The sequence below is a fragment of the Electrophorus electricus genome, chromosome 10, assembly GCF_041902795.1.
Source record: "Electrophorus electricus isolate QZ-2024a chromosome 10, ASM4190279v1, whole genome shotgun sequence".
NCBI classification, from domain to species: domain Eukaryota; kingdom Metazoa; phylum Chordata; class Actinopteri; order Gymnotiformes; family Gymnotidae; genus Electrophorus; species Electrophorus electricus.
The window spans coordinates 24,329,028-24,353,977 of NC_137506.1; the positions used below are offsets into that span (position 1 = coordinate 24,329,028).

The window sequence follows — 24,950 nt, forward strand, 5'->3', positions numbered from 1 at the left end:
TGTGTGAACAACAGAGAGAGAAATTCAATATGCATCCTTTATTCACTTTACAAAATTAAAATTTAATTCCATGTTATGAACAACTAACATACAAATACAATCACAATGAATCATGTTTGAATTTCTGAAAGAATTCAAAAATAATGTACAGAATGTACTCAGCTGGTGAGAGACCAATCAGCATGAATCAAACCATACATAACCAGTGTGCTTTACCTACACTAGCTTAATGACAATCACAGTCTCATGTTCCTTAGCAGCACACATACACACTCAGACACCCATTGAAAAATACATGAATCGTTAAGAAAATAAGTCACAGTACAACAGGCTGGATATGGAAATGCCAACATGAACATTATGTCCCAAGTGTAAACATACTCTCTCTCTCTCACTATCTCTCTCTCTCTCACTCTCATACACACATTCACGCACACTGTAAACAAACACACTGAATCCTCCTGTTACCTGTTTCATAGGATGTTCCTTATTTCACTCATAATTCAGTTAAAATACTGGGAATGCAATTACAGTACCAACTTTTAATGAGATTGTATGTACATTGTTCTTTCCTCAGTTATGCATTTAAAATCCTTTCAAGCTGAGATGCAGTATTTACAATTTCCACATTTTACAAACAATTCACAACAACTTTAAGAAAAGTAGGTGAGTTAGTCCACCTGGTGAAAAAAAAAGTTCAAACAAACAAGAATAAATAGCTGAATAATTAGGATATATTCAGTTGGTTCCAATGGCTCATTAAAAACAGTTGCAGCCACAGTACTTAAATGACAGTCAAGTCCTTTCACAAATTTAAAATCAGCCTACATTGTATAGGTCTGCAAGATCCTTGACAAGGTGCAATAGTCTCGCTGTGCTAAGAACACTGGTAAAGTACCAACCTAATCTGGCCATCCTGCGCCATTCTGAATCGCAATAATAAGTAATGTTATTTGCTTTAACTAAAAGGAGTGACTTTAAATGTCACGGCTGAAAATGTTAACACTATCATAGTGTCCAGGCTGCTATCGAAGCTTCCATCCCCAGCATGAATTCCTCTTGAAGAAGAAAATTTATCAACAACCTATGATGCAATTCCTTGTGACTCCAAGGATGTCAGCATTCAGCCCCAGTTGTTTTCGTCCTGCTCATACTGGGAAAAAGTGCTTGTAGCTTGTGCCTTTTGAAGTTCACAGCAGCTGCATAGCAGGCTATTATGCTCACCACTTTGCATCCGTGACACCCTGTTGTGGGGCATTTAGGCCCGGGGATTCCGGGAGAAGGGCGCCCCTGGAAAGGAGTGGCCTACAGGGATGCATAGCACAGAGGTGAGGAAGAGGGGATGGGACTCAGCAATGAGACATGCGCTTGCGGTATTGCTCCACTAGAGGCACCAGGCACTGCGGAGAGCTGCTCTGCAGGAGGAAAGGGTGCTCAAGGAGATCAGTGGCACTTGCTCTCTCTACTGGGTCCCTGGTCAGCATGCGGTCCAGGAAGTCCTTCAGTACTGGAGACACCTGTCAGAGGAGAGCATGATGGACCATGGAGGATCAAGAGAAGGGAATTATTCAACAGTATGGGCTGGGGCAGATATTGTGCACTTTGTAAGGCTATTTAGAAGTTATGGAACAGTTGAGCTGAATGAATATAGATGAGGAATGCATGAGTATAACAGATTCAAATTATATATATAGAGAATCTGATATGTGTTTTATATAGCATATATATATATATATATATATATATATATATATATATATATATATATATATATATATATACACATCTGTCCGAAACATCCTGTTTCTCCTGTATCTCTGTGTACGTCAATCTCCCTATATATATATATATATATATATATATATATATATATATATATATATATATATATATATATATATATATATATATATATGGGGGGTGGGGGTGTTTACCTGCTGAACATTTCGAACGGTGGGTGCTGGCTCATCTCTCAGTCTCTTCATGGCAGCCACTGGGGTTTCACTGAAGTAAGGAGGCTCTCCATCAACCATCTCCACTACCATGATGCCCATAGACCACACATCTACCTGGAGTAAGATATAACAATGTTATACCTTCAAATAGACCACAGAAACCAAGGAGTATAATAAATGTAAGCCTGAGGCTTTGGATGTTTGAGTGATAATAAGAAATGATAGCCATTGATTTGATGCTGTACCGTGTTATACTGTGACTCATTACCTCAGTGCCATATGGTGACTTTGAAATAACTTCAGGGGCCATCCAATATGGTGTCCCCACCAGTGACTTCCGCTTCGGAATATCTTTGCTGATCTGAGCACAAAACCCAAAGTCTGACAGCTTGATCTGTATGGGAAAGAAGCACTGCATTGTACCCTCAGGCTACATGGAAAAATCATTGTTCCATCCTTAGCATGATACATTACATTATTAACTTTCCTGCTAAGAGCAAATGGATGGGAAGAGAGGAAAGGTGTGAAAAAGAGAAAAGGGTGGATTCTCACCCTTCCGTCCAAGGACAACAGGATGGAGTCACTCTTAATGTCACGGTGGATGACGCCTTGTGAGTGGAGGTAAGCCAGGGCCTGCAAGACAGCCTCACACACTGTGGCAATTTGCTCCTCACTCAGCCTGCACAAGTCACACTGCTCAGTTAGCACAGCAGATCAAGGTCTGAAATCTAGCCCCTGACCCTGGACCAGCCAAACTGCTTTACTTTACCATCACACTTTCCACCACATGGATGAATTGTTCCTGATGTGCACATAAGTCATGTAGCGCATGCTTGATAACTCCCAATTTTCATTTGTAAAAACATTCTAAATTTGACATTTTTTCAAATTTATATCTCTGTATCCCCTTAAAACTGATCTGAATTGAGTTTTGTGCTTTTGTGTGTTTTGAAGTGGTCAGGCATCAGTAAAAGGGCAACTTCTAACTGGAGCAGAGCTTCATTATGCATGTAAAAGATTCTTAATAACTCATCTACAGAAATTATACAAGTTTTTACTTTCTCAGTTCCTAATGTCTCTTTACATGTTGAAAAATTCCTTTTTATTTCATGTAGTTTAAAAAAGGTTTTTTAGATTTTTGAGCAAACTAAAAACAAGCTCCAAGAAATTAATCACTCTAAATTCAAAGCAATGGGCAGTAAATAATATATGCCAAGGTCTATATATATAGTATATAATTTGCAATCAAGTACTTGACACTTAGGTGAGCATTTGTCCAATTGAGATGCCAAAGCCAGTTTGGAGTTTGAATATTTAGAGAAACAAAGCAGGTGAGTGGATAAGAAGAAATGACTGTTTGTTTGGTTCAAGAGAACCCCATGGATCATACATTAGCATGGATAAATTTTATTTTCAGATTATGTTTCCCTCATGTTATCACAGCACTCTAAATTTCAATTATATAACCGAATCTGAACATGCTCCCAAAGTATGCAGGGTTTGTGTGTGATGGACTGAATAGTTACTGCGTAATCAGATGCTGAATTAACAGTACACTCCCCCCTTGTGGTTGGGATAAGATGCTACATGCTACAGAGCATGACTCCAGAACTTAAGTAAACCCTGCAATATGACATCATTATACAGAAAATCTTAAACTTCCTGTAACACAGATCAAAATCTTTTTTAAAAAGAAGAAGGAAAAAAGCATTCCCTTTTCATAGAGGTAAAAGAAGTGAATCAAGACTTAGTTGATTTGAGCTAAATTGTTTTGAAGTTTGGAAACAGTAAACAAGCCTTAAGGAATGCATTAGTTTTTTCTAAAGCTAAATCTGTCCAATTTTCAAATATAATGGCTAAAACGTTTAATATAAATTTACACGTTTGGCATCCAGAGCAACATACATATATTTATTACTTTGACAGCTCCCTGGGAATCAAACAGATGACACATTGTTAGCACCTTACTCTATCTGCTCTACTAAATAATATAATAATGTCATTTCTTCTCAGAGAACTCTTCAATGCTCTGAATACTGATAAATTGATGATTTATGCTGGTAGAGCAAGATTTTTGTTTGATTTTTGTTTTTTTCTTGGGGGATGTGGGGGGATGTTTGCTTTTAATTTGCATACCTGGTTTCAGACACTATGTTAGTGAGAGCCCCTCCCTGTAGATACTCCATAATGACCCAGAGCTCCTCCTCCACCAGCGCACTCTTAAACATCTCCACCACATTCCTGTGCTGGTAGTCCCGCATGATCACTACCTGCAAATGCAGCAAGGCAAAAAAAAATTGTGTCTCTACTTATATTGAATAAATATTTAAATGCAGACCACATCAGAGCCAATCTACACATAATGCATTTGCTGTTTACCTAATTACTGTAATTGCCATATTATCATGGGACATGTGGGAGCCCTGTAAGTTTTATATAAAGAAAATGTGACCTCATTGAAGAGTAGCTCTCGTCGCTGTTGCCTCCGCAGATCCATCATCTTGACAGCCACCAGGCGGCCACTGTGCTTCTCACGTGCAATGCACACTACACCCGTGGACCCCTCACCGATCTTCACAAAGTTCTCCAGGTATGAGCGTGGGTCACCCTTGTCCACCACCATCTGCAGGGCAGCCTTAAACTGCTCATGAGTCACCTTGGGTGGGTCGGGTGGTGGACGAGGCGACGGCAGCTGTGGCGGCCTGAAAGCGGGTGAGCATGTGCCCGGTGGGCTGGTGGCCAGTGAGCCAGTGGGTGAGGGCCGAGGCTGCAACGGGCTGTCCTGCCGGGGGTAGAGGCCTGGGTTGGGGCAGCCTGATTGCCTCAGGAAGGGCTCTGGTCCACCCGGTCGGAAGCCAATATTGGGTGAGAGGCCAATGGTATAGCTGGAGGAGGAACGGATGGCGCGGTGTGGCATTGCGCTGCTAACCAGAGGGCTACTTGCCCCGCTGTGGAACAAGCCAGGCTGGGGCCTCAGAGCCACGTCTGCCTGCAGCTATGCAAAGGAGAAAGAAAATGATGGCTGGTGCCCCAGGGCCAAGTACTCTGCATGCTAATGTAGCCTTTCCTCCCCCTGCTCGTCACCATCCGGTGAATTCTGCAAGCATGCTGTGCGTGCTCAGAACGTTTACTCCAGGGAGCATGAGTGCTTCTGAAAATAGCAGCTCCTCACCACAGGGACACTGCAGGACTAAATGCTTTATGTCACTTTTTTATCACCTTGAGAAACCATCAACATTAATTAAACAGGCTTATGCAGACTGGGGAGTGTGCCAGCCTACTTTATCTTTAGAGACACCAGCAATATAAATAACAGATACGGACTGAAGCTTTCTTTCATCAATACATGAAACTCTAGATTAGAATGACAAGGTGACTATACATTTATGTTGTAAATGTCTGTATTTTAGTTTAATGGAATCTGTGTATACATTCTCTTAGTGTAACTTATTACATATATCTTATGCAATTATGTGGCATATAATATAATATCATTATTTTAGAGTTTATTGTTGTTCCTGTGGGGAATTCCAAATACAGAACCTCTATAAAACATTGCTTCACAGAGGTTCTGTATTTTTGGCTACTTCTTTGTGTGATATAATTGAAACTTACAGTTTTTGATAGCAGACTTTCTGTAGTTATTGTTAAAAAAAAGAAGCAACTATTGTGAGAAAAAAATGGTATAGAAATGATGCAGTGTTGCAGCATCACATCTTTGTGATATCAGGCTCTATAGATCATGCATGCAGACCCTTTCAGTCTTAACCAAGCATGAGTAAAAGCTTCCTCAAGAAGCAGTATGAGAGGGTTGTTGGCAGCTAGATAGCCACAGGTATTCTTCTCTCATTTGCTCATACATATTTACTATCATGTTTCTATGACTTATTTGCTCTTCCCTGACCTAATACAGACACACTTGCATATCTTATCTATGGCTACATGAAGATATTTGCACATGTATTCTGCAAATGATGTCCATATTCTAGAGCCTCATAATAGCTAAAAGTGGAGGACTACCATGAACATTAATTCCAGAGTATGTGTTTCCACAAATGCAGGTATGTTTTTCCACATTTTCTATTTGATAACATATTGCATTCTTTGGCACATGATAATCTTTTTGAGCATGAGCTGTAATGAATCTTAAAGATCCTTGTAGGAGCCAGGAAGGTATTTTTATCTCAAGCATAGAAATACCTAGAAGAGCACAATACCTTGACAGGGACTATAATTACATTATTTTAAATATATACGTTACAGCTGAACAGTCAAACCAAGCTAGTTCAAGCTATTTTGACTTTTTAAAGATTTTTTTTCAGATCATTACTTAACATACTTAACGCTTACCTTCAGGTCATAAGAAGAGTATGGTCTGCCTGGGCTGTTTTGTGGGTGAACCAGCAGCCTGTCTGCAGTCCTCAGATCTGGATTGAGAACCCCACTCTCTCCTGGGGTCCTCTGCATGGTCATAGTGGGACTATAGAAGCAGGATATAGGCCTTGGATTGTGAGACAGTACTATGGGAAACTCCCTCCTCATCATCAACCTCTCATTGGGGCTTCCCACATCCCCACCCACGTACACGGGCCTGGGTGGTACAGGGAAGGGTGGTGGGGGAGGGGCAGGCAGGGTAGGGGGACCCACACGCCCCTCCATGGAGCCAATGCTGACCTCATACGTGGACTTGGCCCTGGGCAGCACACCGTTGGGCTGGAGGGTGACATTCTTCTTTATACCCATGTATGGCGTCCCACTCTCGCTGTGGACATTCCGCACCTGATCTGCCCACTGTGTGTGGGCATTGGGATCAAGGTGAGGCTCGGCGCACTCCAGGTCCTCGTACTGGTAGGCATCACCCTCGGCCACCTCTCCGAGGCGGCCTAAGGACTGCGCCCTCTTGCGGGCCGAAGGGCTAGTCTTGCGCAGTGAATTGGAACTGCTCACCGACAGGCGGCTCATGTCTGAGAGCATGGCAGAGATGTAGTCGCCATGGCCAATGAAGCTCCCACGCACGATTGTCTGAGAGAGAGATGGAGAGAGAGTCATTTTTCCAAAATTACTTTTTACATTTTTTATCATATGGTCAAAAAAGAGCTGACTGGTGCAAAAATAAATGACAACAGTGGAGGGGAATGGTTTAAAAGACTGTACATTCTTTCCCTTATTTTATTATAGGTCTCCATTCAGAAGCTTTTATTTTGAAGCTGACTTTGACCTCTATTTCAACACAAGTTTACAAGGGTTTCTGGCCACAAAAGATATTTTCTGTCAGTTGCCATGTGCTTCAGTTGCACTGTCCTTGACAATAAATATAAAAGGACCCCGAAAGAAGGTAGTATGCACCACAATGGCTCAGGACTTGGTTAAGCTGTCAAAAGAAAGCCCAGTGGCCTGTTACTCTATCTTGAAGCAAAGTTGCGCTTGATTTCATGTGAGGGCACTTTCACTGGGGCAGGGAGATGGAGTGGTGGTTGTGCTATTTGTACCTCCATCTCAGCAGCTAGATAAGGCATGTTTTTACTCTCGTAAAAAACAAAATTTTCAGCAGTCCAAAATTACTTCATCTGGAAATGAATGCATAGAATCCTTTGTAAAATAGCTTTGAATAGCATTGCTGTGCTGCACTTATTTCCATTGTATATGCAAGTATATGCATCTATGTGCAGCCTCTGGTCTTTTAAATGTGTTGCACTTCTTTCTGCATAACTGCCTGTCTGCTGCAATGTTAATCATTTTCCCAGTCCGTGCCATGCGGTGTTGGATCAAAATACTTAACCACCTTGGGTGATCATCTCCAAAGTTCTCCCAGAATTCAGCATAAATAGCAAGTACATTAATGTCTCTCTTGTTGATGTCCTTGTAGGGCAGTTGAGACCAGCCAGTAGTCCTCCCAGTTCTCCACAGAGAATGTTTTTGGGATGCAGTGGATATGTACCAGCCATCTCAGCCTGTGCTGTCTAAGGAAAGTGAACATGCTGAGAAGGCCAGCACACAACAGGATGCTGTGTCTTGCTAGGATATGCCTAGGATATGGTGGATATTTTGCAGGTGAAAAGTGCTGAGACTTCACTGCTGTCTGTCATATTGGTCCATGACTAACTTCCATACAGCAATGTACTAATGTACTGAATAGGTGAGTGTTGTGGCTGCCTTCCAGATCCTCTTGTTGCCGGTAATGATGGATAACCTCGAGATTGTAACGTGCGGTGGCCCGAGTGCTGCAAGACGAGGGGCAGGACGCACAGACTCCACTGACTGGGACATACATTTATTAACATAGAACACTAACGGCACTCACAAGATTCACACACGAGGAACATGAAACGGTTAACGTTAGACAGATACAAGAAACAAGAGTACGTTTTACATTAACACGAAACATCCACACATTACGCCTACAATAACCAACACCCTGTACACTTTGACACGGGTTTATATACATTTAGACGAACAAGGTACAGGTGTGGTTACAAACAAAACTGCCATCCCACTGCACGTGGCGGGCCAAACCACGTGACTCGGGGGAGGCGAGCGTTCCATGACAGAGATCATAATTGTCAATATTAATATCTGGTGGTGCATCAGTATTCTGAACAGGAACATTGGAACAAAAAGCATGTTTTTGATGAGAACCTTACATGTCCTTGCCTTTGTTTTGAGATGGGCAAAGTTAAAGAGCCTGCCATCTGTTCTGGTACACAGGTAGATCCTAACATGGTGCCGAAGGTGTTCTTCAGGAGCAGGGAAAAGAAGGTCCCAAAAAGTGTTGGAACAAGAGCACAGCCTTTTTTAATGCTGCTGTACATGCTGAAGGGCTCGGAGAAGCTGCCATTTAACTGTACAATTGAAGTGCTATTGAAACGAGCCCTGTAGTTTTGGAGGGAAGCTGATCTTTGGCAGAATCTGAAAGAAGCCTTCTCTGTTAATCAGATGGAATGCCTCTGTGAGGTCAATAAAAGTGATATACAGAGGCATCTGCTTTTGTCTGCACTTCACCTAAAGGTGACAAAGTGGGAAGATCATATCTAGGGTAGACCTTTTGGCTCGAAAGCCGCACTGTGACTCCGGGTAGACTGCCAGTTTCTGTAGGCAGGTCAACAGGACTAGATCAAGACTGTGCTGACAATGAAGATGCCTCTGTAGTTGTTGTATTCACTTATTTCTCCCTCAATCTTGGAATCCCTGTGGTACAGTTCCTTCTGGCCAGCATTGGCACACGAATTCATGTAGTGGAATAAGTATGTTATTTTTGCTATGTTTGATCAGATTGGGAGAAATTCCATCACTGAACTTTGAACTTTGCTCTTGGCAGCCCTGAGCTTCTGCAAGTTCCTAGTTGTGGGTGACCATTTATACTCAGTAAGGACAGCACACTTCAGCTTCAGTGATGGGTGTCATGTTGTCTTCTTTCCAAAAATAGTCATTGTTGTGAGATAGGTGGTGTCCCGGGTTACCCAGCTCTCTCTCTTTAAAGTCATTGCAAACTGCTCCATGAGATCTGGTTGTGACATTTTACTGAAAACAATACAGTGGTTTCTTGATTCTTGGTGCTATGGAACTTCTTTGGGTGTAGCCTGATCTTACAACACACCAGAGAGTTAGCACTATGATAGGACATTCTTGATGGCAGCATGTCTCACAGGGATGAGGTCCATGAAGTGCCAGTGCTTTGAATGTGGATGTCTCCAGGAAACCTTGTGTTGGGGTTTGGTCTTGAATAAGGAATTATTGATTCAAAGGCCATGGTATGTGCATACCTTAGCAGTCATTGTCCATTCTCATTAATTTTTTTTATGCTGAACTGTCCAAAGTAGGATGGCTATGAGTCATGGTCAGTGCCCACTCTGGCTTTAAAATCACCCAAGAAAATAAGTTTTTCTTTGTTTGCTATGCTGTTCATGATGAATGTGAGGCTTGTGTAGAATTCCCTTTTTTGCGTCTGGCATGGCCATAGTGTTGGGATGTAAATGCCGGCAAGGGAGATGGAGAGATGGTGGTGTTGAGTCAGAATCTGGAGACACTCTGAGCCATTTCTGCCTAATTCTACCCAGCCCAGCAGGCTGTTCCTCACTGCAAGGCCTACTCTGCATTCTCTGGGTTCATCAGATCCCTTTACTTGCCAGTAGAACATATAGTCTTTCTCCTTTAGTGTGCCCGAATTGGCCATCCTTGTTTCCTGAAGGGCAGTGATGTCTACATGCACTCTCTTGAGTTCATAATTTATGACAGCTGTTTTTCTGGAGTCACAGATGTCCTGAATGTTTTCATTGTGTTATTGCTTAGAGCAGTGGTTGAAGTCTAATCTTCCTAATCACCATGCACCCAATGAGAATAGCAGACCATGGCAGGACAGCACCTTATTGGCTGGGGACTGCTCAACTTAAGGCAGGCAGTTGCTGTCCATTGAGATCCAAAGATCCATGCCATCATCTGGACCAACCCCTGGTTCACACTCACACTCATACCAATGTTAATTGGGCAATGACTAAGAACTAGTAACTTGCCCCCTGATTTGCCAATGCTACAGGCAATGCTGGAGTTCCCTCTCCAGATTGTAAGCTCCAGGTGTGTTGCCCATCTAGCATGCCCCCATTCCACTCCATGACACTGATGGATGGAAAGGAGCAGTGAAGTAGGACAGATTTTAAATCAGAGTCCTTCTCGTAGATGGACTGCCTTACTAGGCCAACAAGGTCTACACAAAGTGACTTGTTTTAGGTCAGCAGAGGTTCATTCTTCCCCTTCTACTGTCAATCAAAGCAACTCTGCTGAGCTTAGAGACTAAGCCAAACAAGTAGGCCTGGAGTTAGACTTCTATCTTATAGTTTACCTTTTATGTTATCCATATTACCATGTATATATACACTGCCTGGCCAAAAAAAACTAATATTTCATTGGACCACCTTTAACTTTGATTACGGCACGTATTTGCTGTGACATCATTTCCACAAGCTTCTGCACTGTTACAACATTTATTTCTGTCCAGAGTTGCATTAATTTTTCCCCAAGATCTTGTATCGATGGTGGGAGATTTGAACTACCATTTGGAGTCTTCTCCAGCACATCCCAAAGATTCTCAATGGGGTTCAGGTCTGGACTCTTTGGTGGCCAATCCATATTTGAAAATGATGTCTCATGCTCTCTGAACCACTCTTTCACAATTTGAGCCCGATGAATCCTGGTATTGTCATCTTGGAATATGCCCATGCCATCAAGGAAGTAAAAAATCAATTGATGGAATAACCTGGTCATTCAGTATATTCAGATAGTCACCTGACCTCATTCTTTGGGCACATGAAACTAGATCTGACCAACTGCAGCAACCCCAGATCATAGCACTGCACACACAGGCTTGTACGGTAGGCACTAGGCATGATGGGTGCATCACTTCAGCCACCTCTCTTCTTACCCTGATGCACCCATCACTCTGGAACAGGATAAATCTGGACTCATCAGACCAAATGACCTTCTTCCAATCTTTATGCTCCCTAGCAAATTGAAGCCGTTTTTGCCAGTTAGCCTCACTGACAAGTGGTTTTCTTAAGGCTACACAGCTGTTTAGTCCCAATCCCTTGAGTTCCCTTTGCATTGTGCATGTGGAAATGCTCTTACTTTCACTATTAAACATATCCCTGACATCTACTGTTGTTTTTCTACGATTTGATTTCACCACATGTTTAAGTGATCGCCGATCACGATCATTCAAGATTTTTTTCTGACCACATTCCTTCCTTGAAGATAATGTTTCCCCACCATTCTTCCACTTTTTAATAATGCATTGAACAGTTCTTAACCAGATTTTAATAGTTTCAGCAATCTCCATAGATGTTTTCTCTGCTTGGTGCATGCCAATGATTTGACCCTTCTGAAACAGATTAACATCTTTTGCACAACCACAGGATGTCTTTTGACATGGTTGTTTAACAAATGTGAAGCTACTCACTGCATCAATTAGGGTTAAATAACTTGTTGCCAGCTGAAACATAATCACCCATGCAGTAATTATTCAATGGGAGGCTCTTACCTATTTGCTTAGTTAAATCCAGTTGGTGACCTTTTTTAGGCCAGGCAGTGTATATATGTAATAGATGTACTGCTGGATGTAACAGTCATATTGAAAAAGTGATAATTATACTTTATGTTTAGGAGGCTAGAAATGTGTGTGAAGTCTTCGTGGAAAATGTTCACTACACTGATTACTTTTTCCAAGAATGTAATTTAATTGAATTATTGTTTTCCATTTTTGCACTGAGTATTGGGCCATACTCAAATATTTTTATAAGGTTGCATGATGAAGGGGCTGCAATACTCCCACCTTCTTTGGTTTCAGCTCCACTGGTGTTATTCTTGAGGGGTCCACCATGGGTCTGGGCCTTCGCAGGTTCTCTATGAGACTCTGCCATTGTGTTGGTAGGCCCACAAAAACTCCACGCTTTGCATCAAAAGAGGTATGGACTCGGTGCTCAAAATTCTTTGGTGCAGATATTTCTGGCCTCTTCTTCTTCTTTTTGCGAAACATTTTCAGGTCCTACACTTGGAACCTGTCCAAAAAAAAGCTTAGTGTTAATGCAAAAAACCCAAACTATCTACAAAAACAGAAAAAGTTTACCCCTGCTTATTATGAATGCAGTATTAAAGACACTTTCAATATATATGAAGCCATTTTTAATGGTGTATTTGCAATTTTCTTTGAAGACAATTTATTTGTACTCTTTTATAATTTATTTACCACATTACAGGGATACATATTGTTATTTATAATAGTAAGGAAAAAAATAGAAAACAAGAAAAAGCTAATACATTATTGTGTGTTTTAAGTTTTCCTGGCTGCTACATCTAGCCCTCCTTTTATAAATTAAATGGCAGGGCAAGTGTCACGGTACGGCCCCTCCCCCCAAACATCTCCTCGTGTGTGTGTGTTCATCAATGTGGCCACACCCTCCCTGTGTCTCACACCTGCTCCTCATTGTGTCGTTATCATATATGTATAAAAATCTGTCGTTTATGCATTTGTGTTGTCAGTGTTTAATCCCATTAGTCTGTGTGTTACGACGTGCATGTTATATGTGCAAAAAAAACGTGTGTTTATGTTCAACATGACTCGTCCCCGCATCCTTCTATAACTCATCACGTTACAGCAAGGGTATCTTTAAACCATTGTTTAGGATTATGCATGAATTAACCTCATGCAGAACACTGCATACACACATAATCACACATACACAAATAATTAGAGAAGAAATCAATCAATCAATCAATCAATCCCATACAGGTGTTTGTCCTGGTTCCAAAAGACAGTTAGCAGGCTGCATTACAGGCTTTCTTCATGTTCTTTCATATGAAGTGCACATCCCCCTTTTGTCTAGCCTGGCTAGTTTTGTTTTTCTTTTTTTCTATCAGCAGAGAGTCAGATACATTTGTGTTCACGTGAGAAATGAAGGATAGCTGCTCAATTAAGGCTTTCTCATCGCACCTGCCCTTTAAGTGACAGATGGAAAGCCTACAAAGGAGCTCTGGCTCCAGCCCCAGGGTTATGAGTGCATTAGTGGAATGAAAAGGCTCACAGAGGAGCCAACCTTCCCTCATCCCAAATGTCCGTTAGTCGCTGCAGAGGTGTCTTTCTCTCTCGGACTTCCAAGGAAACCAACCGATAAGACCAATAAGGTTTTGTACTTTGTTTTATATTTATTATTTTCATAGGACATTCACTGACCTTTAGCATTTTGTGTTTTTATTAGGTGTCTTACAGAAGATGAAGGATACCTCAGCAATAATTAAATTCTTAACATCTGGATTTAGTACTGGTACTCAGATACAGCACTTGGAAGATTGACCTGGAAAAAGAAAATGAAACTAGATTTGAGCTGTACATTATGTAATGATGTAACTGAGCAAGCTTTTAATACTCAAAAATAGAACTCTGAAGTTGTCCTTAGGAAATCCTGGACTACATTTTGCCTTCCAGTGTAACCAGACAAATTCACACCTCATGCTATTTCTTCCCTTTGCATGCAGCCCCTAAGGAAGGCTTCAAAAAGCTGAAGTGAAATTTATAAAAAATAGGTAAGTGATTAAGCAACTGAACAAGGTTATTCTAGACCCCACTAGTGGTGGTGCATCTGAAGCTGACTCCCCAGCAGGACACCATCATGATACATGGTTATAATCCAGCTTCAGATCAGTACCCAGTGACTGACACACACACACACACACATATATATATATATATATATATATATATATATATATATATATATATATATATCATGATGGCATAAGATATTCGATATTCACATCATGGAGGTTGGGGCTGGATAGAATGAGGAATGAGAGAGTGAAAGAAACAAGAAAGAGAGAGAGAGAACAAAACCACACTTCTTTATATGCCTATACTTCTTTATATGCCTATACTTCTTTATAGGCCTATACTTCTTTATATGCCTATACTTCTTTATAGGCCTTTTTTCCTTTGTTAAACATGAAAATGCTTTTTTGCTGCCATGAATTTTGCTGGTGGAAGAGCAAGGGGTATATTATTTGATAAAAGCTGACAAGTCAACAATTTTGTGCTATGTCTAATACACAAGATACATTGTTTTTAATATCTAACTGTGCCCTGGCCCTATAAAGACATCAAATATTTAAAACCTGTAACATATAGTTAATCTCACTTTATGGAGTGCACCTTTGGAGTTAGGCTTTCTTGAAGCATAAAAAGTGGAAGTTAGGTAGTTTGGGCTTTTCTTAAAGCTGTAGATCACAAATGTTTTAGTCAAATGTGTTTATCGTAATTTTACGTAAGAAATTCATTTTTCAGACGAAGCCTTATATTACTGACTTCAAGCGGATTATAGTTTACATATTTCATAGTTAATAGGGAGGTAATATGATGGGGACCAATGTTATCTGTGTCAACAAATGTCAACACTGTCAGACTAAATATTTTGCCTTGGTTTATTTCACCTGTACAAGCAGACTGATGTGTATTTATGGGAGGATGAAATCTAAGCCCGTTTGCACTCTGGCTACAAGTGATAACAGTGCCAACATGAAACAACCACGAAACCAAATCAATGTTCTCCAAATGGACTGTGGTCTTTCCCAGTATTGATTTATTCTGAGATATGACCACCCAGCCACGGTTGGAGTCTCTCTACTTACAGTCATGCTGGGTGAGCAGACAATGTGTGCTGGTCTTTTTGCTTTGTTTTGCTTTGTTACGAGACACATCACATAACATATTTAAACGTTTTTCAGCAAGCGTTTTTGATGTGCTATCATTGTGTTTAGCTGAGACTTGACACATTTAGGACAAACCTCAGGCTATGTTGTCATTTAAAAATGCAATACATAGTCTTGGGAGTTTTAAAAACTCACATAGCACTTTTAAGGAAAACTACTCTGGCTTGGTGTTACAGTGTTTTAAAGGTCTTCTTAAAGGACATTGCAGAAGTGCAATTGGATTTTGAACAGTGTTGAATACATGTCCTCTTGAGTTAATTGAAAATTTGATAGCACTATCGATTTACACACTTTAATCTTACTGAGCTGTTTTCAACAGCACATAAGTTCAAGTTCAAGACCCTTTTCAAAACAATAAATCATAGATTAAATAGAGTGTATATGGAAAAAATATCCTAACTATACTTTTTTCTTGCTGTGCTGAAAACCTGTGGTCAACATAGGCTTTCATGTAATCCATTCAGATATGGCCTAGAGTACTGACCTTACCCCATCAAAATACAGCATCCCAAATTCATGAAACAAATTGCAAGAGCTACAGAATGCTAAACTCTTTACATATTAGACTTAGATTTGGATTTTACATACCTCATTTTACCTCAGAGAAAGTAATAAAGAAAATGTGAAAATGTGAATATAGTGAATGAGTTGTAATCAAGCACTCCCTTTAGCAAAGTGTCAGTGGCTGTTCTGTGAGGCTGCTGTTTCCAACAATTGATACCTCTTCAAGGTTAGCAGTAATGCATTAATTATTTAAAATAACTCAATATTCTCATGAATATGTAACGGCCCATCCACTATAAATAAATAAGCATTTAATAAAACATTCCTTTTTGAGGAGGTAATAAATGGGCCCATATAATACTGCACTTCATTGCACTGTACTTTTATGGCTGGTAACTACAGTACCAAGCTTTATATGGTGCTTATACCATTAATTGATCATTACTTCATTGGCCTTTTGAGATACTCCACATGATCCACATGGTCATTTCTCTTTCTGTTAATTATATTTTTAGTGTTAATGTCACTGAGTTCCATTGAGGGACTTTTAAAAGTAAGTCTAAAAAGAAGTGCCAATTCCCTGTGAACCAACAGCTAGATTTATTAGTGGCAAATACAAAACCAGAGCCATATTCATGGTCCAGGTTCAATCTACAAACTCAGAGTTTCAGGATAGATAATTAAAAAAAATAATTAATAAAACATGACAACAGAAAAGGAAACAGTCTAAAATGAATAACACAACTTACATGAGCAAAGACTAAGAAACAAGGGCAGAGAACCCACAACAGTCAAAGCTTAAAACATAAAGTGACCAGCAAACACAGGATATATATATATATATATGTATGTATGTATTGTGCTTTATTACATTGCTGTCTTCAGGACAGCCAGGGTTATACACATTGTCTGAAAAGCCCACATTATTCACCTCTGACCTCAACAGATACCAGCTGGTATCTCTTCTTCACATTCTCTCTAAAGACCTACAGCATGCTGTCTGTAACCAGTCATCTCCCTTTCATACCCAGAAAAGACTTCAGGATTCTAACCAGCCTAACTTAAAACCAGCATATTCTACAATAAACGGCCCTCTCTGCAGTTATAGCTAAATCAGTCAAAATGTACTTGACCCTGATTGTTTCTAACCTGTCTGCATCCTCGACAAATTCATAAGCTCTTCCTGCCTATCTCCACCAGGCATCACAGCCTCAGTATGGCAGTGGCTTGCATTCTACCTAGACACTTTTATCAGTACACATGGAGAGCATCCATGTTTGCTCCATACAGACTCCCCAATGGTGTCCATAAGGATCACTGTTTGGTTCTCTCTAAATCAACCCTCTTGGCGATCTCTTTTTATGCCTTCTCCTACCTCTGTTTTGCTAATGACATACACACCACATCCTTCCTTATTAGATTTTCTGGTTTTGTCTCATACCTTCTTATTTCTGGCACACATCCCCTCCTGGATGGTTGCCTATCACCTAAAACTGAATCCGAGAAGACAGGTCTGGTATATACCCATGGTAATACATGCAGAGGCCAAGCTCTGGTTAGTTACTTTGAGAATGCCTTGTTCTAAGAAAGCACAACAGCCATGGCATAGTTTTGGATGCTCAGTTATTATTATCAGAACATGATACCAAATTGTCTCCCTCCTTCAGGCTTGTCCTCTACACAATAAGGAGAATTGAGAGATGTCTCTCTCGGGATACCCCCTGGATGGTTGTTCAGGCCATTCTTATCTTAAGGTTTTGTCCCAGCAGCCATAAAATTGGTCAGAATACCTAAGCACAAAGTCAACACATGTATGTCCATGGGACAGTGTGTGGGGGAGGGGTATGAATATACTGCACAACAATCCTCCATGCCTGACTGCAGAGGAGCCAAAATTTAAAAAAAAATTCATGTTTACCCATGTTGCAGGCAGGAACTATAATGGGGAATTAGCAGGGAGTGTGCCTTCTAGATGATCCAATTCTGGGACTACCACTCACTGTTTCATGGAGAATTCATGTTGGATAGCATGTTGCAGGTGGAAGGAATACTATGTGGAAGGAATGTATGTGTAGGCCAGAATTATCATAATCTGAGCCAAATTACACAGATAGATTTGTTTAGCGGCATGGATAGAATCAAGAGTCACAATCAAGTTATTTACAGAGATAGCAAAGGAACTCCATCACATTCATTATTGAGAACGTTTTGCTCTTTGAGTGTAAGGACACTGCATTGTGTGTGGTGTGTGATGGGGGCATTCTCTGGAAATGTACACACACAAGCACACATTCGTACACACACATACAGTTTGCTTTATTCACCTATTGACCTTGGAATTAAAATAAATAGGTGAATCAAAGTTGCTTCTCATCTAATTGCTCTGCCTTTGTATCATACAGTCTTACAAGGTTATATATTATTTGCTCCTGTGGCCTGGATTTTAATTCAAAATGGAACTACTGGCTGTATATAATAATCCTTCAAAACAGTACTGTACTTTTAAACAAGATATAGTGAGTTATGCAACTATCCTGTCTAACATAATCATAGACCATTAGTATGATATTGTGGACTTGTGGAGCTGGCAAACTTTACTGGAAAGTCACTGGAAACTGATATGTTCTGCTCTGCTCATTTTCAATAAATCTTTTTTATTGCATTACAAATCTCTACTAAAAATGATATTTATTTACTGTGCCTTAATAAATATATTATCGCACTTAATGGCTGATATGCCAAAATTACCAAAGGTGTTGTCTGATGATACTGGGAGGATTTTTCTTCCTGACTACATGTTTATGAAGTTGACTGGAGGACAGAAAGAGAATGAAATCTGAAGTCAAACACCTGACAGGCTTCACTAGTGCTATTCAGTTCCATTATTCACTTGTAATTTACACAGTCTCTGTTCTTGAGATGGTGTGTCCACACATATTTGGGTTTTTTATATGCAATGGCTAAGCAACATTCTGTGATACACAACACTCCAGATGCAAAATGTGTTGAATAAAATTGCTCTTATCCAAACTGGAGCTCAAGTAGGCCTTTAGAAAGTGAAATACACTGACTGTTCTAATTTGTGCCATCTGAAAGAGCAGAGTTTTCTGTCAGCAAACACATCCCTCAAACTTCCAGTGACACTATTGTAATCCAGCACTTCAATTGAGAGAGAAATGAGTGTGGTTAAAGAGCTTAGACATATCAGAGCAGCAGATCCTGCCATGTTTTGCATCAAACAAATGCAAGTTTACCGGAGCCAAGTTTTCCAACTGTCATCTACAGTTCTGATTACAAATATCTATGAAAAAGAATATTAGATTTTTAATTGAATCTTCAATTTCAACTCTTTCCTGTCTCATGAATGCACAAAACTAGGGAAGTATGATGTCAAACATATGCCACAACCTAGTTCAGGGGGTGCAATGACTGACTACAGAAACCAGTCTAGCTCTATGGCAAATATATTTTCACTAACAGTATCCCATGAAAACCTTGAGAAGGCCTTGTAGTAGAAATTATGTGTCTGAGACAGTGTCACCTCTGTCCTTAGCTGCTTTGGCAGATGTGCTCATTATTATCACCTGGCTTCTACTCAGTTCTCTCCTCTCAGCAAAAATGACATATCATGCTCGTCCAATAAGACAAGCCAAACAAGCTTTCATTATGTAATTTATTGATAGAGTGAATTTCCCTTCCAAGATCTACTGTAGCATACTTTCATGTTCTTTACCCTTTGTCTTCAGTATGCCTCTACTCAGACGAAAACAAACAAAAACATTTTCAACATTTGCTTCTGGTTACTATTGGGTTAATCACTCCTTTGGGCCTCTCTTTTTTAAGCATGCACACACTGATGATAAAAAAGCTATTCATTTTGGTCTTATTTTGGGTTTAATAGCTGCCTTCCCTGGGAATTTTTTATTTTACATTATAAATCAAAAGCTATTTTATTTATTTTGGTGTCTGTCACTTTAAGCCCTTAATGTATTTACCTTTTTTAGGGCTAGTTTTCTGTACATGGTCTTAGCCTTGTCCTGGGTTTTTAATGGAGAAAGCCCACTGACGGTGCAATTTAGTACAAGGCATCATTTAATATAAATCAGGCAAACAGTGCAGTGGTTGTAAAGGGACAGGGGACACTTTCTCTAGAGATGTTTGTTGGGCAGTCCTGTTAGGTTGTGTGGAAGCAGGGCTTGGGCCCACACCATCCAGAAAAAACACACCGCCACACACCACCAATGAAACGTACTGTGAAACATGACCGCAGATGCCCTGGGGGTCAGCAAGAGATCAGCACTGACAAAAAAAATAACGTCTGGATGGCTCACAATCTAGTTCCCAGGCCTCGCATCCCTCACTGTCACTCCCTTTTCTTTCTTTTGTTTCATTTTGCTATCCTATAGCTCTCCTGCAAGGACAGGCAAGCTATGAACCTCAGAAATTTCAGCCCAGGGACTGTTGACAATTAATTAAGCCTTGTCAAAACATGAATACTGTATGTCATGGTTTCTTCTCAACCTGTTTAATTTGTTCTTCAGTGAAGATAAGACATTCTGTCAATGCACTGTATGCATGTAACATAGTGGAACAAGCATTTTTGTATCATGGATACAGAGGAACATATAATATTTACACAAGAGGGCCAAATCACCTATATTATTATTATCTATTATGATTAATCCAGAAAGCATAACTCAAATTCTGTAAATCAGGACCAAATAAAGATCCGTATATAATGGTATAGGTGGCAAACTAGTAAACAGGACAAACTCAAATGAAAGAATACCTTTAAATTGTTATTTACAGATCTTTATTCCTGAGCTTTAATCAGGCAGAAAGCAAAACTGTCTGCCACTTGAACACAGGTATCCTAAAAGACTTTCCTGCATTGTGATTCTCAGCTTTGTTGGAACTTGTGAATTTAACCACTGACAGCTGGGTGCATATTTGAAGCCATTGCTCAAAAGCAGACTAGTTTTACAAATATTTATTTGGCAACATCACTAAACACAAATCCCTCCACATGTCCACCTTATTCAATGGATCAGCCTGAACCTGTATGCAAAAATAGTCAAATGGAAGAAGGAGCAGTAAACAATTGCATCTGTTTTTCTTCTCTTAGTGACGACAACACAAGTTAGAAGTTTCTAGCCTCATGCCCACCCTGCACCAGGGCTCTACAGCTCTGATCTGAATATTAGCCTCCGTAATAGGAGTAGGAAATTTGGTCATGGCCATGCAAAAGGGGACTTATTCAGGCCACCTCACTCTGGCCGTTTCAGGGAGCATTTCGGCATGAGTGCAGCCTGCTGCCAGCTTGCCTGGATCCGTACACCTGAGCATGCAGCCTCTAGCCGGCAGCTAACGCACCGTGACAGCAACAACTGGCCCAGTTCTCCATGCTACGCTTCCTGAACACCCCCCCACACGCACGCACACACACACGCACACACCCCAGGGACCTCCACTTGCCATTCACCCAGCTGCCTGAGGAGACTGCAAGAGGAGAACTCGGCTCGGTCTCCGAAAGCAGCAGCCTCACCACAGGGTGGCCACTAGCAGGCACCACAAAAGGAGAGAATGAGTAATGGGAGAGAGAAGGGGGTGGGGGTAAGCTTGGGTGAGGGGAAGGTGAAAGCCCTTCCACAGCAGTGCAGTGCTTCAGTTGTCTTTTCTATCCCTCCTTCATTACCACCTGGACTTGGTGCATTCTGTTCTCTCCCTCCTCCTTGGCAATGTCCGTGTGCCTAGTGTAGCATTGATCTATACCGCTCCTCATCAATGAGCCTCAGCATGCACCCCGCACTCCCAACCACCATAAGATCACACAAGTAAAAAGGAAAAAAGGGACCATCTGAGGGGAATTAAGAACTCAGGATTAAAAACAGAGAAGCAGGCAAGTCTGCTTACCTTGCCGTTGCAATGAACGCTGAAGGTTCTCTCCTCTCAGGAGAGGAGGCTATGTGAGCGCGTACACACACGTGCACGCGCTCACACACACACACACACACACACACACACAGAGGGGAGGAGGGCTGTCTCAAGCAGCCTCACGCTGCAGACTGACGCTTGCCCAAGAAAGCCCGATGCGCTGCTTCCTCCGGGCACCCGTCCGCTCCAGCGTTATCGCCATCGCAGAGCCTCTTTGTTGGAGATGAGTCGCCCAGGCCTCCATGCGCAGCCGATCCCACTTTGTGCCAGCTCCGCTACTGGTAGAGCGCAACAGACACCATCAAGGATGCGGCCATGCTGAGTGAAAGGGATAGTGTCCACTGCCAGAGGACACAGCCACCTCATAGAGATGGCTTCGTGCTTTGCCTTCTGCTCCCTTCTGTTTTTTGCTTCTCACTCTTGCGCCCCCCTTATATTGTTCTCTTTCACTATTTCTCCCTCTCTCTCTCTCTCTCTCTCTCTCTCTCTCTCTCTCTCTCTCTCAACTCCCTCCCTCCTCCCTGTGGGCGGTCTTTGCCGAGTGCCTTTCAGTAGGAGCAGCACGCACGTCCGCTCCGCTGCTTCTCCGTGACGGAGCCGAGGCAAGTGGCCCGTCACCTGGGAGACTGTTTAGCTGCCAGGCCCGCCCCCTCTGTAGTGAACCTTGCACACGAGCAAGCAAACCGAGACAGCGAGGACAGCCGCACCTATGAGGTGTCAAGTGCTCCAGAGATGGCCAGCTCATACAAAGTCCATAAGGAAAATCCAAAACCCATATTATTAGGACCATGGGAGACAGTGGAGGCTTCCATTACATGAGAACAAAGAGCTGCAGTTAGCAGAATTTACAATATATTCTGAATAAATACAGTATGTTAGAAATTAATAATTAAGACTTATTAGACAAAGGATGAAATACTGGTAGTTTATATCTTCTTTTATATGTTCCTCCTAGCCAACTACAGCAAATGCAACACCACATGCTTTTCATGACACCTTGAGCAAGTTAATTATAAATTAACTTGCCCATTTTATCAATAGCTTTACTCACAGAGGGGAGGTTTTCATTTGCATCTTAATAACTCCATTGTCTCCACTAAAGAGTGTGGCATATGTGAACTCTACTGCCCCCCCCCCCCCCCAGACTCGTACAATAACACCCCAGTCCCCACTTGATCTTATTGTCATTGTTATAGCTCTCATTGGTGCCCCCCAGCAGGATGTTAACTGTCTAACCTTTATCCAGCACAAATGTTGTAACGGTACTTGATACAGCCTGCAAATGTCATTTAAAATAATTGTGTTGAATTTGAACTTATCCACATTATGCTGTTATGCTGAATATACCTTGACCTGGCAACAAGCAACTTGATGTGTCTGACTGCTGTATTTCAACTGTATTATAACACTATTGGTCACTAGGTCTATTGTGATTCAGGATTAAGGTGGACTCCAAATGTGGAGCTGAAGACAAAGCCAAAAACTGTCTATGGACATCAACAGATTCAAAGAACAGAATAACAAAAGGCTTTTTTAGCTGTCTTTGTGTTCATTAACACAAATGAACGTCTTTCCTCTTCCACTTAAAGAACAAATATTTGTTTGAAATGCAGTTTATATATTAGAAGAGGACTTACAAAAAGGCAACTTAATAGGAAAAATGAATTATAATAGGATAACTTCTTTAAAATAAATCTGTAATGTGAAATTGTCTAGTGTATGATATACTTCACAATAGAATACTTGCATGACTCATCAAAAATATTTCACAAAAACGAGGAAAGCATTACTGTGATTTTTTTTTTCTTGTTTGGTTCCTGCTGTATCTCCCCACTGTACAATATTTATATAAATACTGCATATTGCTGCACAAGGGAGAAATCGGTATATACCAAACTACATTTTTGTTTGATTTAACTTTTTACAGGTGGTGATGAACATACCTCCATTCTGTGCATTGCCATGTTGCTATGTGTGATTAGACCCACATGAGAGCTGTAACATCAGTAACTTCTGTCCATTTCTATAGGGTAACTGAAGCCCAAGTCCTTACTAGATTACAAAGTGGAGGGCTGAGCCTATCAAGCGCATGTGGGCCACCTATGTGGGTGAGGACATAAATCTGATGTAGCTGTATGCAATCAAACTGGATAAAAGATTATATAGAAAGGTCATCAAAAAGTAATCCACAGTGTGTCACAAACTTGTCCCTCAGATATTTCCTCAGACTCCCCTGGTAAAAGCAGATATTTGAAACTAAAGTGCTCCTACTCCATTACAGGAAACCTGAAAAAGAAGAAGAAAAGAGCTCCCAAGCTGGGAGTGCATGGAGCTGTGACTAGCTGCTGATAAGAATTAAAGAAGTCCAAGCAGCAGTGACTTCAACAACAGACATCACATCTATTAAACAGACTACAGATTATACCCTCAGATTACTCAGCAATACCTATATTTTAATATAAAGAACAAAAACAACGCAAAGATCAGTTTAGCAACTAGTCATTAGTGGCCAGCCAACGTGTACATGACTAGAAACATCATTTAGAAATGTTTGCTAGAAATGAAATACAAATGAAAGAATTGCTCTGTAACCAAACAGAGCGTTTCATGATCACATTAAGCACACTGAGCAAGGACTTGTCAACAACTTGTTCTGAGGTGGAGAGGTATGGATTTTCTGTCTGCAGACATATTTATCTGGCTCAGTTAGTAGTGGCTTCCATGGAATAAAGAAGCCACAGCAACTTTGCAAGTGTTGCGTAAGTATAACAACACAATTCCAAACATACCATTGATTAACTGAAATAAATGCTTTTCTCAAATACAGAAAATGTTTTGCAACAAGCAAGACAACGAAGATAACCGATTTTAATTTTTTCCCCAAGTCAACTACTTAAAGGGCAATTGCAGTTTATGGTAGACTTTAAGGTGACTTTTAATTCAGATTACGTAACAAGCTGCAAAAGATTAACAGGCCACTGCTAGGCAATTTAGAAGCAAACAATAGAAGTGCAGCTCCATGCTGCCAAGAAAAGGTAAAATGACCTGCATCATATAGGGCAGACAAAGTCTACCAACGCAAAGCTACAAAGCACCTTATTTTCATCTAATAAATGAAGTAGTCAGCCTTTTTTGGGCGGAACTAAATTAACTAAGAAAAATTGCACTACAAATAAAATAAATATCCAGAAAGGCAGGTTACAATTAAGATACTTTAACATACTGTAGTTCCCTTCATTTTAAAGACAGGACCGTATTAGATTGCATGCTGACCCACTACTCTTTGCAAGGATCATGTCTCATGATTTTTGC

The 24,950-nt window shown here is 40.8% G+C and overlaps 1 protein-coding gene across 1 annotated transcript; it reads right to left on the minus strand.

Annotated features, from left to right (window-relative positions):
* Positions 1-23: 23 nt before the first annotated feature.
* On the minus strand, positions 24-22,173 carry pak6 (p21 (RAC1) activated kinase 6). The gene is made up of 9 exons (XM_027000187.3): positions 21,618-22,173; positions 12,274-12,499; positions 6,306-6,977; positions 4,408-4,950; positions 4,092-4,225; positions 2,508-2,634; positions 2,224-2,349; positions 1,935-2,069; positions 24-1,517 (listed from the first exon to the last, which is right to left on the minus strand). Exons 2-9 carry the CDS (start codon positions 12,475-12,477, stop codon positions 1,350-1,352), a joined length of 2,109 nt encoding a protein of 702 aa, XP_026855988.3. The 5' UTR covers positions 12,478-12,499; positions 21,618-22,173; the 3' UTR covers positions 24-1,349.
* Positions 22,174-24,950: the final 2,777 nt, after the last annotated feature.

Bases quoted from the DNA above. Each gene is read 5' to 3' on its own strand.
- pak6 (XM_027000187.3), bottom strand. From the start codon at position 12,477: ATGTTTCGCAAAAAGAAGAAGAAGAGGCCAGAAATATCTGCACCAAAG. The intron at 6,978-12,273 runs GTGGGAGTATTG...TCTCTCTCTCAG, and splicing joins TGGAGCTGAAACCAAAGAAG to ACAATCGTGCGTGGGAGCTT. The intron at 4,951-6,305 runs GTAAGCGTTAAG...TCCTTTGCATAG, and splicing joins ACTCTTCTTATGACCTGAAG to CTGCAGGCAGACGTGGCTCT.